This window comes from Oncorhynchus nerka, linkage group LG23 (genome assembly GCF_034236695.1).
Source record: "Oncorhynchus nerka isolate Pitt River linkage group LG23, Oner_Uvic_2.0, whole genome shotgun sequence".
In the NCBI taxonomy this organism is placed as follows: Eukaryota; Metazoa; Chordata; class Actinopteri; order Salmoniformes; family Salmonidae; genus Oncorhynchus; species Oncorhynchus nerka.
In genome coordinates, this window is record NC_088418.1 from 36,614,941 (window position 1) to 36,632,547 (window position 17,607).

A 17,607-nucleotide genomic window follows, 5' to 3' on the forward strand; every position below is an offset into this window, starting at 1 on the left:
CTCCACTCGTTACCTGTATTAATGGCACCTGTTTGAACTTGTTATCAGTACAAAAGACACCTGTCCACAACCTCAAACAGTCACACTCCAAACTCCACTATGGCCAAGACCAACGAGCTGTCAAAGGACACCACAAACAAAATTGTAGACCTGCACCAGGCTGGGAAGACTGAATCTGCAATAGGTAAGCAGCTTGGTTTGAAGAAATCAACTGTGGGAGCAATTATTAGGAAATGGAAGACATACAAGACCACTGATAATCTCCCTCGATCTGGGGCTCAACGCAAGATCTCACCCCGTGGGGTCAAAATGATCACAAGAACCAAAAATCCCAGAAAAAATCCCAGAACCACACGGGGGGACCTAGTGAAAGACCTGCAGAGAGCTGGGACCAAAGTAACAAAGCCTACCATCAGTAACACACTACGCCGCCAGGGACTCAAATCCTGCAGTGCCAGACGTGTCCCCCTGCTTAAGCCAGTACATGTCCAGGCCCGTCTGAAGTTTGCTAGAGAGCATTTGGATGATCCAGAAGAAGATTGGGAGAATGTCATATGGTAAGATGAAACCAAAATACAACCTTTTGGTAAAAACTCAACTCGTCGTGTTTGGAGGACAAAGATTGCTGAGTTGCATCCAAAGAACACCATACCTACTGTGAAGCATGGGGGTGGAAACATCATGCTTTGGGGCTGTTTTTCTGCAAAGGGACCAGGACGACTGATCCGTGTAAAGGAAATAATGAATTGGGCCATGTATCGTGAGATTTTGGGTGAAAAACTCCTTCCATCAGCAAGGGCACTGAAGATGAAACGTGGCTGGGTCTTTCAGCATGACAATGATCCCAAACACACCGCCTGGGCAACGAAGGAGTGGCTTCGTAAGAAGCATTTCAAGGTCCTGGAGTGGCCTAGCCAGTCTCCAGATCTCAACCCCATAGAAAATCTTTGGAGGGAGTTGAAAGTCTGTGTTGCCCAGCAACAGCCCCAAATCATCACTGCTCTAGAGGAGATCTGCATGGAGGAATGGGCCAAAATACCAGCAACAGTGTGTGGAAACCTTGTGAGGACAGAAAACGTTTGACCTCTGTCATTGCCAACAAAAGGTATATAACAAAGTATTGAGATAAACTTTTGTTATTGACCAAATACTTATTTTCCACCATAATTTGCAAATAAATTCATTAAAAATCCTACAATGTGATTTTCTGGATTTCTTTTCTCATTTTGTCTGTCATTGTTGAAGTGTACCTATGATGAAAATTACAGGCCTCTCTCATCTTTTTAAGTGGGAGAACTTAAACAATTGATGGCTGACTAAATACTTTTTTGCCCCACTGTATGTGCACAATGCTCCCCATCCAACCTGACACAGCTTGAGAGGATCTACAGAGAAGAATGGGAGAAACTACTCAAATACAGGTGTGCCATTCTTGAAGTGTCATACCCAAGAAGACTGGAGGATGTAATTGCTGCCAAAGGTGCTTCAACAAAGTACCGCATAAAGGGTCTGAATACTGAATACTCAAAAGTTTGTAGTCACCTAGAAATGTCCTTGTTTTCCATGAAAACATACATGAAATTAGTTGCAAAATGAATATGAAATAGTCAAGACGTTGACAAGGTTATAAATAATGATATTTAAATGTGTTCTTCAAACTTTGCTTTCGTAAAAGAATCCTCAATTTGAGCAGTTACAGCCTGGCAGACCTTTTGTCACACATCCGCCGAAATCGGCTCCTCTCCTTGTTCGGGCGGCGTTTGATGTCACTGGCTTTCTAGCCATCGCCGCTCCATTTTTCCATTGTTCCGTTTGTTTTGTCTTGCTCCCTGCACACCTGGTTTTCATTTCCTAATCACACTGCATGTTTTTATTCTTCTGTTCCCCTCCATGTCTTTGTGTGAAATTGTTTTGTTACGTGTGTGTACGCGCCAGGCTGGTTTTCCCTGTTATTTTCCGTGGTATTTCACGAAGGTTGGTTATTGTAACATTGTGCTCATTTTTATGACTGTTTCGCGCCTTGCACTTTTTCCTTTGGCTGGAGGTCTTGACGCAGTGGCGTCCGTCTGTTTATTTGCCTCTGCCCAAATAAAGTGTGCTGCTGTTCACAACTCTCTGCTATCCTGCACCTGACTTCTCCTCCAGTAGCGCTCACCGTGACACCTTTGGCAGTGTAGTTGTCAATTCTTTGGGGTAATCTGAAGAGATTTCACCCCATGCTACTGAAGCACCTCCGACAAGTTGGATTGGCTTGATGGGTACTCCTTACGTACCATGCGGTCAAGCTACTCCCACAACAGCTCAATAGGTTTGAGATCCGGTGACTGTACTGTCCACTCCATTATAGACAGAATACCAGTTGACTTCTTCTTCCCTAAATAGTTCTTGCATAGTTTGGAGCTGTGTTTTGGGTCATTGTCCTGTTATAGGAGGAAATTGGCTCCAATTAAGCGCCGTCCACAGGGTATTGCATGGCATTGCAAAATGGAGTGATCGCCGTCCTATTTCAAGATCCCTTTTACCCTGTACAAATCTTCCACCTTACCACCACCAAAGCACCCCCAGACGATCACATTGCCTCCACCATGCTTGACAGATGGCATGAAGCACTCCTCCAGCATCTTAGATTTTTTCTGCGTCTCACAAATGTTCTTCTTTGTGATCTGAACACTTTAAACTTAGATTTGTCTATCCATAACACTTTTTTCCAATCTTCCTCTGTCCAGTGTTCTTTTTCCCATCTTAATGTTTTCTTCTTTATTGGCCAGTCTGAGATATGGCTTTTTCTTTGCAACTCTGCCTAAAAGGCCAGCATCCTGGAGTCGCCTCTTCACTGTTAACGTTGAGACTGGTGATTTGCAGGTACTATTTAACTTCTTTGGGGTAGGGGGCAGTATGGGTAGCTTGGATGAAAAATGTGCCCAAATTAAGCTGCCTGCTACTCAGCCGTAAAAGCTAGAATATGCATACAATTAGTACATTTGGATTGACAACACTCTGAAGTTTCTAAAACTGTTTGAATGATGTATGTGAGTATAACAGAACTCATATGGCAGGCAAAAACCTGAGACAAAATCCAACCAGGAAGTGGGAAATCTGAGGTTTGTAGTTTTTCAACTCAGCCCCCATTGACGATACAGGGTGATATTAGTTATGTTTCACTTCCCAAGGCTTCCACTAGATGTCAACACTATTTAGAACCTGTTTTGAGGATTCTACTCTAAAGGAGGGGCTCATTAGGGCTCTTTGAGTGAGTGGTCTGGCAGAGTGCCACAACCTTGGTCTGGTGCGCTCATGTGAAAGGTAGCTACATTCAACTTCATTTGTACAGACAAAGGAATTGTCCGGTTGGAACATTAATGAAGTTTTATGTTAAAAACATCCTAAAGATTGATTCCATACTTAGGTTGGCATGTTTCTACGGGCTGTAACTTTTCGTCCGACGTTCTGCGCGACCTGAACACGCTTTTGGATTTGTTTACCAAACGCCCTAACAAAAGAAGATATTTGGACATAACTGATGGACATTATCGAACAAATCAACAAGAATAGACTGACAAGTTTCAGAAGAAAGTCCTTTGTTTCTGGTCATTTTGAGCCCGTAATCGAACCCACAAATGCTGATGCTCCAGACACTCAACTATCTGTTTAATTGCTTCTTTAATCAGAAAAACTGTTTTCAGCTATGCTAACATAATTGCAAAAGGGTTTTCTAATGATCAATTAGCCTTTTAAAATTATAAACTTGGATTAGCAAACACAACGTGCCATTGGAACACAGGAGTGATGGTTGCTGATCATGGGCCTATGTACGCCTATGTAGATATTCCATTTGAACAAATCTGCAGTTTTCAGCTACAATAGTCATTTAAAACATTAATATCTACACTGTATTTCTGATCAATTTGATGTTATTTCAATATTTTTAAAAATTAAAGAAGCTTTTCTTTCAAAAACAAGGACATTTCTAAGTGACCCCAAACTTTCGAGCGGTAGTGTATTGTAAATGTGATATTTGAATTTTTTATGATTTAAAACCTGTTTTTGTTTTGTCATTATGAGGTAGGTACTATTGTGTATTTTATATTGTATTATACAGGGTGCATTTGGAAAAGAGACCTAGGTCTCAATATGTCTTCTCTGTCAAAATAAAGGTTAAATAAAACCATTTAAAAATCATTGTTCTACTATATGTATGTTTGACCACAGTTCCAAAAAAACACTTGTATACAATGGAGTAAAACTGTAATACAGGATGTGTCGTGAGTGCAGGCTTTTGTTCCAGCCCATCTCTAACTTCTGTGATTCACCTAATGGCTGTCTTCAAATTATCATGATTACCTGAAATAGGTGCGTTGTTAGTGCTGGGCTGGAACAAAACTCTGCACACTATGTTGCCCTCCTAGGATCTTACCAGGGTACAACAGAGCTAGGGTTCTTGGGTAGCGAAGTCATTCTCACCTTTAGGCCCAGTGTTGCCAGGAGGGCCCCGGACAGACAGACCTCTATCCCCCTTGGCGCCGAAATTGCCAGGGAAGCCAGGATAGCCATTTATACCAGGATTCCCTGAAAACATATAGGCAATTATAAAATAGTTCACTGGGTTATAAACTGGTGCTGGCAACCCCATGGATGAATGTTGGATTCCCACATGGGCCACATGTTAATAGTTAACCCTTGTGTAGTCTTAGCATTCTGTATACTCCCCTTGTCCTTCACTAAACCCCTAAAATAAAGCAGCTTAATTGAATGTTTAACGCCAAATCTATTTTGCATGTAGAAACAACCTGTCATTCATCACAAACTTTCTGAATATCTGGGTTTTCCCTCTTCACAATGCAGAAAGACTACATTTAATCAGTGGACACCACTCGTTATTACAACACACCTGTCATAATTGTTTTCTTTCCTAAAGTAGAGGTTTATTATTATTATTCTTATTATTGCTAAAGATAATGCATAGATGTAAACATAAATTTTTTCACAAGAGATATGCAGAAAGTAGTTTTGAATGCATTTTATTGAAGGGAAACAATAACAGTCTTGACCTTTTTTGGCAACATAGTGACAACAACAATAAATAAGAATAAAATAAGATAATAGAACGTGAAGAACATAAATCAATCAACTCTAATTAACAAATGTAGGACAGTATGCAAGTGTGGTTGCATGGACTTTGCAGATGTATTTCTCACATGTGCAGCACATAGTATTTGTTTTACAGTCCTTCTTTGGGGGGCAGAATTGACATCTCCTCCTCTTGCCTGCCCTAGCTGCAGACCCCGGTGGACAAGAACAAGAGTCAGCCCCATGAACAACTTTCACAAGTGCTGCAAAGGCTGCTGTGTGGGGGAGGCCCTCCCTTCTTTGAATGTGTGGGGTTACATGTGCCTTTCCCAGCTGCTCAAGGAACAGCCTCATCTTGTTCCGCTTAACAAGGAATCCAGGTAGGGTTGATCTTGTTCTATATCCCGAAGGCATTGTATGAGGACACATCAATGATTTTATGGAAGATGACCAGGGGCCAGCAGGCAGTCATCCTCCTGCAGCTGTATGTTCCAATCACATTGTCCAGGTTGTCCACACCTCCTTTGTTGTGGTTGTAGTCCAAGATGATGGCTGGCTTCCTGTCCTCACGATCACTGATCTCAGCCGTTTTGTGCAGTGTGCTCAGGAGGACCACATTCTTGCTCCTCTTTGGGATGTAAGAAACTAGAGTGGTGGTGGGAGTGAAGGCAAACTTTGATGAGAATGCCTCTCTCCCCCTTGTTGTGAGGAGTGCAGGGGGGAGCTCAGGCTTGTTCTTTCTAACCATTGTGATCTTCCTCTTCAGGAGCTGCTGGCTGAGTTCAATCAGTAGCACACAATCAACATTTCTCATTGTGTGTGTGTGTCTCTCTTTGTGGTTTTTGTAGTGTGTAAATGATTTTTATAACTGCCGGGTCAAAAATGACCCTAAGACAATCTTTGTACCCTGGTGGTGTTCAGCTTTCATGGAAATATGAACAAAGCCAATGTTTCACTTTTTCTAATGTTGGGGTCACTCTAGGAAAAGAGTGTATATTTCAAGTTGAAAAAAACTAATTTAGGGTTTTTTCTCTGCTGTTAAACATAGTTGCGTGTCATTTTTTACTCTTAAGACAACACAAGGGTTAAGTAATTTGCTGTGGATAAAAATGTATGCAAAAAAAAAAACAATAACACCATGACCAGCTGATGATCCTATCAATTCTCTGCTAATGCCGTGATACTACTGCTGGGCTGTTAGTGTATGTATGATATTGTCTTTATGTCAAGAATCTCCCCCAGAGGTCATGGCTAAAGCCCTCACCTGAAGGTCCTGGGTTGCCTTGATGACCCTTCTCTCCCTTCAGTCCTGGGTCTCCTGTGGTTGTTACCGTCTCACCCGCTGAGCCTTTCTCTCCTGCAGGAGGAGATGAGTGTGAGACAAGAGTGTGACACATTTACACATTCTGTAAAACAGATCAAGTGAGACACGAATTAGACAAGGGTGAGACACACTCACACATTCTGTGACATAGGTCAAATTGCTGGGATGCCAGGTTTCTCTTGAAAAAATAATGATCTTACTGTACCTGGATCTCCAGGTCTCCCTCGCAGGCCTTGCACCCCCAGGTTGCCCTTCTGTCCAGGGCCCCCTGGGGGCCCCACACCTGGGGGGCCCTGAGTCCCCATCTGGCCTGTCCGTCCACGTATACCCTGAGAGCCGGCATCGCCCCGATCACCCTTGGGCCCCGGAGGTCCCTACAGCAAACAGACACAAAACAGTTAAGTCTGGGTACATCATGGATAGGGCCCCAAGTTTTTCCAAACCACATGGCCTGGCCATGAGAAAACACAGGCACTAGTTACAGGCTATAACAACAGTCGGATCAGATATTACTGTTAAAATAACCATTCTTCAGTCATTGGCATTGATTGTACAGTGTGTAATGGTGGAGGTGGAGTGGGTCACACTCACAGGGTTGCCCTTTAGCCCAGGCTGGCCTTTCAGTCCTGGGTATCCAGGGACCCCGTCTGTCCCATCGCTCCCAGGAACTCCTGGAGCCCCAGGTGAGCCAACAGGCCCCCTGTCTCCTGGGGACATGGGACTTTTGTCGCCCTTGGGTCCTGTAGAACCTGGCACACCTGGTAAACCATAGGGACCCTACAGATACAAAGACAAAGGACAAAATCATTAGAATAAAATCTCCCACATACAATGTAAAAACGCCTATATAAAGAATTTGTATCTGAATCTGTGGTTGATTCCATAATGTCTGTCAGTCCAGGTCAAGTCACCTGTGGACCTGGTGGACCTCCAAGACCTTTGACTCCTCTAGATCCCTTGGATCCAGGATCACCATCTCGACCTGGTGAAACACAAATGCTGTAAATACAGGGGCAGCTATAGAGTATTTTCCACATACTAACCTATAGTAGAGAAGCAAACCTGTAAAAAGTGCTTGAGCTGTCATCCATGCTAGGTCAAAAAATGATGGGGTGATACACAAAGTTAGGCCGGATGTCATGTGCATTTTTGATTTTTAATGCCATTTTCAAGTTGTCAACGGTCAAATCTGGTGAAAATGTACATAACGAAATAGTAATAGATTTGGCATTAGGTCAAAGGTCAAACCTCCTGAAATGCACAACAGAAACTGAGGGGATTATCAAACATAAACACTTAAGACTGTGGAAGGGACGCATTAATAGTTACTTTTCATACAGTTATTATGCTTTCAGACATGCAAATATACAGAAAATATGAATATTCAGACATGTTCAGCTACAGTTGTAGTCTGTAGTGCCACTAAGGACCATTCTCAGATGATGATATATGCTTGTATATTTTACCCCTTAGAAATGGATATACAGTTTCAATATCTCTGGCCCAGAAACTCAAGATTCTTACGAGGTAAAGTTTTCCTGGTTCAATAGGGTCTCCCCCGCAGTTTTCTGAGAATCATCTGAGAATGGTCCTTAGTGGGCTACAGACCACAACAGTAGCTGAACACATTTGAATGTTCATATTTTCTGTATATTTGAATGACTTAAAGCATAATAAATGTATAAAAAGTAACTACTAATGTATCCATTCCATAGTCTAAGTGTTTTTGTTTGATAATGCACTCCATTTTTGTTAAGAATTGCAAGATATTTGACCTAAAACTATTACTATTTCCATTATATCAATTTTCACCAGATTGGAAGCCTTACATCTAAATTAAACATTGTGTATCACCACAACATTGTTTGAGCTAGCATGGATGACAGCCTTCAACAAGAAAATTGTTTTTTCAAGCAGTTTTTCCAGATTGGTTGATCTCCTACTAAGCCTAATAGGTCGACAACTGGAAATATTGCCTTTTTCCTGAACATGTGACCTAACATGGAAAACCTCAGGGCCATAGTGATATATGACCTGGTCAGACAAGACTTCTGGGCCTAGTCATTGTATGACATGACATGGCATAAAAGAGCTGTTGTTATGTTCATGTATTGGTGTTACCTGTATCTCCAGGCCTACCAGGCTCTCCGGCAGGTCCTGGTGGTCCAGGGCTCACATTAGTGGGCATGCAGAGTCGACAGACATCACCCTTCTCACCTAAGAGAGACATAATGACAGGGAGGAAGTGGTTGTTCAGTGGTTCTTGCCAGTGAAGCAACAAAGTAACTTGAGCACTCATTGCCCCAGTGACAACTTAATGCACTCAAATCAAATCAAATTGTATTTGTCACATGCGCCGAATACAACAGCTGGAGTTGACCTTACTCTTAAATGCTTAATCAAGCTGGAGGCCCTGGGTATCAACCCCTCCCTGTGAAACTGGGTCCTGGACTTTCTGACGGGCCGCCCCCAGGTGGTGACGGTAGGAAACAACATCTCCACTTCACTGACCCTCAACACTGGGGCCTCACAAGGGTGTGTGCTCAGCCCTCTCCTGTACTCCCTGTTCACCCACGACTCCGTGGCCATGCGCGCCTCCAACTCAATCATTAAGTTTGCAGACGGCACAACAATAGTGGGCTTGATTACCAACACGACGAGACAGCCTACAGGGAGGAGGTGAGGGCACTCGGAATGTGGTGTCAGGAAAACAACCTCTCACTCAATGTCAACAAAACAAAGGAGATGATAGTGGACTTCAGGAAACAGCAGAGGGAGCAACCCCCTATCCACATCGAAGGGTCAGCAGGGAGAAGGTGGAAAGTTTTAAGTTCCTGGGCGTACACATCACAGAGAAACTGAAATGGTCCGCTGACACAGACAGTGTGGTGAAGAATGCGCAACAGCGCCTCTTCAACCACAGGAGGCTGAAGAAATGTGGCTTGTCACCCAAAACCCTGACAAACTTTTACAGATGCACAATCAAGAGTATCCTGTTGGGCTGTATCACAGCCTGGTATGGCAACTGCACCGCCTTGAACCGCAAGGCTCTCCAGAGGGTGGTGCGGTTTGCATAATGCATCACCAGTGGCAAACTACCTGTACCCCATGACACCTACAGCACCCGATGTCATAGGACGGCCAAAAAGATCATCAAGGACTACAACCACCCGAGCCACTGCCTGTTCACACAGCTCTCATCCAGAAGGCGAGGTCAGTACAAGTGCATCAAAGCTGGGACCGAGAGACTGAAAAACAGCTTCGATCTCAAGACCATCAGACTGCTAAACAGCAATCACTAACTCAGAGAGGCTGCTGCACACATTGAGACCTGATCTCTGGACACTTTAATAAATGGATCACACTAGCCACTTTAAACATTGCCACTGTAAATAATACCACTTCAATAATGTTTACATATCTTACATTACTCATATCATATGTATATACTGTATTTTATACCATCTACTGCACCTTGCCTATGCAGCTCGGCCATCGCTCATCCATATATTTATATGTACATATTCTCATTCACCCCTTTAGATTTCTGTGTATTAGGTAGTTGTTGGGGAAATGTTAGATTACTTGTTAGATTTGTGTGTATTATGTAGTTGTTGGGAATTGTTAGATTGTTAGATATTACTGTACTGTTGGAAGTAGAAGCACAAGCATTTCGCTACACTCACATTAACATCTGCTAACCTTGTGTATGTGACCAATACAATTTGATTAGATTTTTTACAAGACCTTAACCAACAATGCAGTTTTAAGAAAATAGAGTTAAGAATATATATACTAAATAAAATCATGTATTTTATTTTAAAGAAACAAAATAAAATAACAATAATGAGGCTATAGACAGGGGGTACCGGTACCTTCCGAGTCAATGTGTGGGGGTATAGGTAAGTCGAGGTAATTTGTACATGTAGGTAGGGGTAAAGTGCTTATGCATAGATAGGTGGCCATTTGATTATTTGTTCAGCAGTCTTACGGCTTGGGGGTAGAAACCGTAAAGGAGCCTTTTGGACCTAGACTTTGTCCTTGGCGGTAGCAGAGAGAACAGTCTACTGGAGTCTTTGACAATTTTTGGGCCCTTCCTCTGACACCGCCTAGTATATAGGTTCTGGATGGATGGAAGCTTGGCCCCAGTGATGTACTGTGCCATACGCACTACCCTCTGTAGCGCCTTATGGTCGGATGCCGAGGAATTGCCTTACCAGGCGGTGATGCAACAGGTCAGGATGCTCTCGATGGTGCAGCTGTAGAACCTTTTGACAATCTGAGGGGGGAAAAGGCGTTGTCGTGCCCTCTCCAAGACTTTATTGGTGTGTTTGGACCTTGATAGTTTGTTGGTGATGTGGACACCAAGGAACTTGAAACGCTCCACTACAGCTCCGTCGATGTGAATGGAGTCGTGTTTGGCTCTCCTTTTTCTGTAGTCCATGATCATCTCCTTTGTCTTGCTCACGTTGAGGGAAAGTTTGTTGTCCTGGCACCACACTTCCAGGTCTCTGACCTCCTCCCTATAGGCTGTCTCATCGTTGTCGGTGATCAGGCCTACCACTGTTGTGCCAACAGCAAACTTAATGATGGTGTTGGAGTCGTGCTTGGCCATGTAGTCGTGGGTGAACAGGGATTACAGGAGGTGACTAAGCATGCGTCCCCGAGGGGCCCCCTAGTTGAAGATTAGCATGGCATATATGTGTTGTTGCCTACCCTTACCACCTTCGGGCAGCCTGTCAGGAAGTCCAGGATGTTGAACACTGAGCTGTAGTTAATAAACAGCATTCTCACATAGGTGTTTCCAGCCTTTCAAGGCACTTCATGGCTACCGACCTGAGTGCTACAGGCGGTAGTAATTTAGGCAGATTACCTTAGCTTTCTGGTCTGCTTGAAACATGTAGGTATTAAAGACTCGGTCAGGGAGAGGTTGAAAATGTCAGTAAAGACACTTGCCAGTTGGTCCGCGCATGCTCTGAGTACACATCCTGGTAATCCATCTGGCCCCGCGGCCCTGTGAATTATGACCTGTTAAAAGGTCTTACTCGTATTGGCTACAGAGAGCGTGATCACACAGTCGTCCGGAACAGCTAGGGCTCTCATGCATGCTTCAGTGTTGCATGCCTCAAAGCGAGCATAAAAGGCATTTAGCTCGTCTGGTAAGCTGGCGTCACTGGGCAGGATAAGCATTTTCTTGTTTGCTTATGGCCTTATAGTGCGGTCTTAGCGCCAGTAGCGGTTTGTGGTGGTAAATAGATGGCTGCAAAAAATGTAGACACACAGCCCCACCCCTCATCTTACCACACATAGCTGTTCTGTCCTGCCGATGCATGGAAAAGCCAGGCAACTGTAAATTATCAGTGTCGTTGTTCAGCCACGACTCGGTGAAACATAAGATATTACAGCTTTTAATGTCTGTTGGTAGGATAGTCTCGAACGGAGCTCATCCAGTTTATTCTCCAGTGATTGAACATTGGCCAATAGAAAGGATGGTAGAGGCGGGTTACCCACTTGTGACAAATTCTCAAAAGGCACCCTGATCTAACCCCCCTTTACTTCCTTCTTCAATCAAGTCAAAATTACATTTTATTCATAAAGCCCTGAAGAGCAAAATGTCAAAACAAACAAACACATCACTTTACAGTAAACAAGCCTATAAAACATACCTTCCATGAAGCTATGCAAAAAATGAACTGTTACACTTGTCAAGAAGACCCAACCCTTAACTTTTACTGGACATGACAGTTGCAAACTGCACAATAAATTCCATATCCTTATTCCTGCAATGCCCTTTACAGAATAACGTATTTGTCACAGAAAATACCTGTTTCTCCGAACCCGCCTCTATCTCCTGGTTGTCCTGGGATGCCTTTGATGCCTTTAGGACCGGGTGGTCCAGGGTTGCCTCTCAACAGATCTGTGCAAAGATCAAACCCACCGGGCAAAAACACGTTGAATGAATATTGTAGCAACATCATACTGCAATGAACTTAACGTGTAACGCCAATGGAATTTTCGTTGAATTTGCAGAAAGTAAGTTGTTGTTCTGAGTTTAATACTTCACCATTGTCAACCAAATAAAATATCAATGTACATTCAACGTAATGCCTCGTTGAATTGATTAATCCTGTAATTGACAAATGTTCAATCCACTCTCATATCTAAAACTACAAATATGGAGAAAATAATACTTCACCCTCTCTGAGATGGGAGCCTGTAGTCACAGGCTAACTAGCTAATTCTAACCCTGCTAAACCTTTGTTATATAGAGGCTATGCAGGGACTTGAATTACATTACAGTAGAATAAGATTGTGGTCACAAGTTACTAAACCTAGATCCAGCCTTACCCTTTGCATTGCTGCGAATGTGGGATTATATAGAGTATAGCAGCATAATATTAAAAGATAGCTAACTGCACCTTCAGAGGGTTTCTGAGTTAATGCTGTAGTAATTGTGGTAGCATTGTAATAACCATTATGTCAGACTTTTGAGGATGACCTAAAGTGGCCTGGTGAGTTGAGCATGTACCTGGAATTCCAGGGGGACCACGGTCGCCTATGGGGCCATCGTTTCCAGGGGGGCCAGTGGGTCCAGGGGGGCCAATTATGTAGGGGGCAGGCTCCCCCCTCTCCCCTTTATCCCCAGCTAAACCAGGGGGACCAGGATTCCCAGGGGCCCCAGGGAAAGACAACCCTGAAAACACAATACAATGATCAGTTTGGTGTGTGTGTGTGTTCGCACGTGTACAAGGGACCACGTCACCGTGAAGGGCAATGCGTGACAATGTGTGACGATGCGTGTGTGTATGTTTGTCACTGTTCATGACAAATTTATGGCAAAGGGCAACCACTGTTGGCCACTGTTTTATCCCGGTGGTCTCTAGTTAAACTTTTAATGTGCGCTTAGATCATCCACACAGATGATCTTAATAGCTTCCAAAATGTCCTGCTCCCTAAAAGCAGAGCTACATGTGAGGTCGGTGATAACTTAGTCCTACTTTCTCCCCAAAATTTTAAAGCTCTCTACAGGGTTTTATCTTCAGTACAAATAAAACCTGGTAATTAAGCAGACTAAGGGGTGATTTAACTATTTGACAATCATTCAGTACAATTGAAAGTCATTTTTCGTTTACGACAGCAATTAAACTGTGGCAATATATTGTACAGGTTATATGAATGGAAAACTCATGTTGGGGACACATTACTTTTACATTTCCAATGTATTTATTTTTTGTATTAATTTTTTTTAGGACGTTTACATTGTAATACTTCTGACAGCCAACTTTCTAACTCCGCCCATAACTTTTGGGTTTGATAACATTCCCAGAAGGCATGAATTATTGAGTCATTGTAAATGTAATACTTAAAACATGAATCTGCCGTTGTGCTGAAGAATTTGTGAATTTGATCTCTTGTATAATAAATTCTATACATTCGTTTATGCTGGATTAAGTGTGAATTTTAACACATTTTGTTAGTGATTTGTTCAAATGTGTTATTTTTAAGTCTAGTTATTTTCCAAGTTATGAAATCCAATAATTACAATTTGTCTAATCGATTTGAAGAACCCTCCTGGAGCCAATGGCAGAAAGCCCTTCTTCCATAAAATAGCTGCACCTGTCATCTCCTCCCTCTCATCTCCTCAACCAATCCCAGGAGTCTGCCTCCATCCCCAAAGACTTGAAATCTGCATATGTTCAACCACTGATCAAATATGGTGACATCACTGATCCCAACTCCTACTGGCCTATATCCATGTCCTGCCTCTCCAAACTCCTGGAGCAAATAGAAAACACCCAGTGTACCTAATACCTGAACCATAACAACATTGTCTCTGGGTTCCAGTCTAGTTTCTGAGAAGGTCACAGCTACATAACTGCCAAAACCAAGGTTACATATTACATATTCACCTCCCTGTACAAAAATCACAACTGTGCTGCACTATTCATTGACCTCTCCAAAGCATTTGACACAGTTGACCACTCCATCCTCATCAATAAATTCAGACATCAGCCTCTCTGACAGCTCCCTCTGCTGGTTCTCCAAATACTTCACTGACCACTCCCAAACCATCAGAAGTGAAAACATTACATCCAAACCCCTGATAGTGTCCAGTGTCCTTTTTCTGATGCTTCAATCCACCTTTACGCTGACGATATCATAATCTACACTTCTACCCAACCCTCCCCTCTGCTATGGCCACTCTCCAAGCCAAATCCCAGCTAGCACATTAAGTTCCGTGGAAATTCTGGGAATGTATGTTTTTGGTTTCACATTGGTTGTGGGAACGAAGCCGCATGTTTCCTTTAAACGTTTTGTCAACAGAAATGAACATTTCTCCTGTTCTGGGAACTTCTATTATTAGGTCGCAGGGAGGTTCTGAGAATGTTTTACTCTGGTTCCTTAAATGTTTTAATGTTTTTTTTTATTAACACTCTGGAAAAGGAAATTATAGTTTATTTGGAGGTTTTTGAATAACTTCCTTAAAACATTCACTGAATAGGCCTCCCAAGTGGCGCAGCGGTCTAAGGCACCACTTCGCAGTGCTTGAGGCGTTGCTACAGATCCTAGTTTGATCCCGGGTTGCGTCACTGCCGGCTGCGACCGGGAGACCCATATAGGAAAGTCACAATTGGCCCAGCATCGTCCGGGTTAAGGGAGGATTTGGCTGGCTGGGATATCCTTGTCCCATCACACTCTAGTGACTCTTGCTGCGTGCCCGGGCGCATGCACGCTGACACGGTCGCCAGTTGTACGGTGTTTCCACCGAACATTGGTGCGGCTGGCTTCCGGGTTAAGCGAGCAGTGCGGCTTACTCATAGATTAAAACATGCTAATTAGAATCAAATTAGACATCATGCCAGGTATCAACCAGAGAGGAAGAGGCGAAGTGAGAGACTTTACTCGAAGTGAGGAATTTTGTATGGAGGCTAATGAGAGTGTTGAATTCAATCAACAAAATGTTTTATTGTTAATCTTTGGGCTAGGCGTCCCGCTCTATTCAATTAAATAATCATAAAAATTATGGATATTTAACATTTATGTACATACAAGTGTCTTATATCGGTTGAAAGCTTAAATTCTTGTTAATCTAATTGCACTGTCCGATTTAAAGTAGGCTTTATAGCAATAGCATGGCGTGAGATTGTTTGAGTACGGAGCCCCACATCAAAATATTTTTCCCACCGGCACAGGTTTCATAAATTCACAAATAGCAATTAAAAATTCACTTACTTTTTGAAAATCTTAATCTGATTTGTAATCCAAAGGGTCCCAGCTATAACATGTAGTGTTGTTTTGTTAGATAAAATCCTTCTTTATATCCCAAACGGTCAGTTTAGTTGGCGCCATCGATTTGAGTAATCCACTCGTTCAACGGGCCAAGATAGGATTCCGAAAATCTACCCCTAAACTTTGTTTCAACATGTCAAAATACGTTTCTATCTAATCCTTAGATACTCTAAAACGTAATTAAACTATAATATTTCATACGGAAAGAAGTATGTTCAACAGGAAAATTATATTAGCAGGTGCGTGTCCTCTTCGTTCTTGCATACACAAATTTCCAAGTCTGTGTCCCTGTATTAAAACTCATATTTCTTACTCGTTTTGGAAAAAACCTGAAACCTTGAACAAAGACGACTGACAGCCAGTGGAAGGCATAGGAATTGCATACTGGGAGCTATATTTCCTTTCTTTACACGTTCCATTGGAAGAGCATGGGCTCTCAAAAAAAATATATTCAGGTTGATTGTTCTTTGGATTTTATCCAACCTTATCTATTGTGTTATAGTCTCCTACATTATTTTAACATTTCTACAAACCTCAAAGTGTCTTCTTTCCACTGGTACCAATTATATGCATATCCTGGCATCAGGAACTGAGCAACAGGCAGTTTACTTTGGGCACGTCAGTCAGGCGGAAATTGAGAAAAAAGGACCCTAGCCTTAACAAGTTTTAATTTGCGACATGAGGCTTATTTGATCGAATAGACGTTTTGTAATGGTTAGGTTGTTATGAATGCACTGATTTAAGTTGACGCATGTGGCATTTCGGCAACTTTGAAATAAATCAACTTTATATTGGAGTTGTGCCTGTTGTCAGAGATAGATATATGATCCGTTTTAACATGGACATTATAAAGTAGTCAATTTAGTGGGGATTTCTATGAGTTAGGAGCAAAAAAAATGTGTTTGACTTTAAAAGGGAGATAGCCTCAATGGCGCTGGCCATCCTATCACAGATGCTATAATGGCAAAGACACAAAGATGAGTCCTGTATCCATCTCTATGGTCTGTTGTTCACATGTGTATCTGATCTCTCATTGGCTAGAATGGTCCCACCTGTTCTTGCCTCCTTCCACCTTCTATCTTTGAGGACATGTATTTCCATTGTTAGAGTGGTCACTTGACTAACTTTTCAATATAACAGACAATCTTTGGATCAACTGATCTGCTAGTTTATTCTTGTGGATTTTTGTCTTAACACAGGTGCATGTAATCTGCCATTAGTAGCGTTTTAAGAAATCCAGCATTAACATACGAGTGTTCTGCCCGTTGGTTGCAATTGGCCAATAGTTCTAAGAGTAACATTGATAAACAGCAAATTAATGGATGGGAAACAAATAAAAATTTGATTAAAATATTTACCTGGTTCCCCCTTCATTCCAGGAAAACCAATCACACCTAGAGTAGAACAGAGACAGTACAGCTACTGACAACTGATCGAACATAACACTGGAATTGACAGTGGAATTAATCGGCTTTCTACTAGAGAGAGAGCGAGAGAGAGAGAGAGAGAGAGAGAGAGAGAGAGAGAGAGAGAGAGAGAGACTCAGTGGTCTACAGTGCATTTGTCTAACATAGACTGCATCCCAAATTGAACACTATTCCCCATATTAGTGTACTACGTTTGACCAGAACTCTGGTCAAAAGTAGTGCGCTATATAGAGAATAGGTAATTAGTTGTCAGTGTGCTGGTATACCTTGATTACCAGTATAGCCAGGGGGTCCGAGGGGCCCAGGAAAACCCTGCAAGCCTTTGATTCTCCCATTGATCTGAATCAACTGTAGGTGAAGGACGACAAGCAGCGGTTAAAACTAGCCAAAGTCCAAGGGACCAGCGTTACAGATTGATACACAGTATAGTAGGCTGACTTTCAAATGACACCCCATTCCCCTTAGTGCACTTATTTTGTCCAGAGCTGTTGCATCTGT

The 17,607-nt window shown here is 42.5% G+C and overlaps 1 protein-coding gene across 1 annotated transcript in view; it reads right to left on the bottom strand.

The window, feature by feature from the left end:
- The window catches only part of col4a3 (collagen, type IV, alpha 3), a 107,719-nt gene that overhangs the window by 26,462 nt on the left and 63,650 nt on the right, over positions 1–17,607 (bottom strand). The window contains exons 19-28 of the mRNA XM_029629846.2: positions 17,376–17,457; positions 17,041–17,076; positions 12,921–13,085; positions 12,216–12,308; positions 8,513–8,608; positions 7,303–7,373; positions 6,983–7,168; positions 6,597–6,765; positions 6,332–6,424; positions 4,462–4,566 (exon numbers count right to left, since the gene is read on the bottom strand). Of these exons, the coding sequence (XP_029485706.1) occupies positions 4,462–4,566; positions 6,332–6,424; positions 6,597–6,765; positions 6,983–7,168; positions 7,303–7,373; positions 8,513–8,608; positions 12,216–12,308; positions 12,921–13,085; positions 17,041–17,076; positions 17,376–17,457 (1,096 nt within the window). The remainder of the gene's footprint in view (positions 1–4,461; positions 4,567–6,331; positions 6,425–6,596; positions 6,766–6,982; positions 7,169–7,302; positions 7,374–8,512; positions 8,609–12,215; positions 12,309–12,920; positions 13,086–17,040; positions 17,077–17,375; positions 17,458–17,607) is intronic.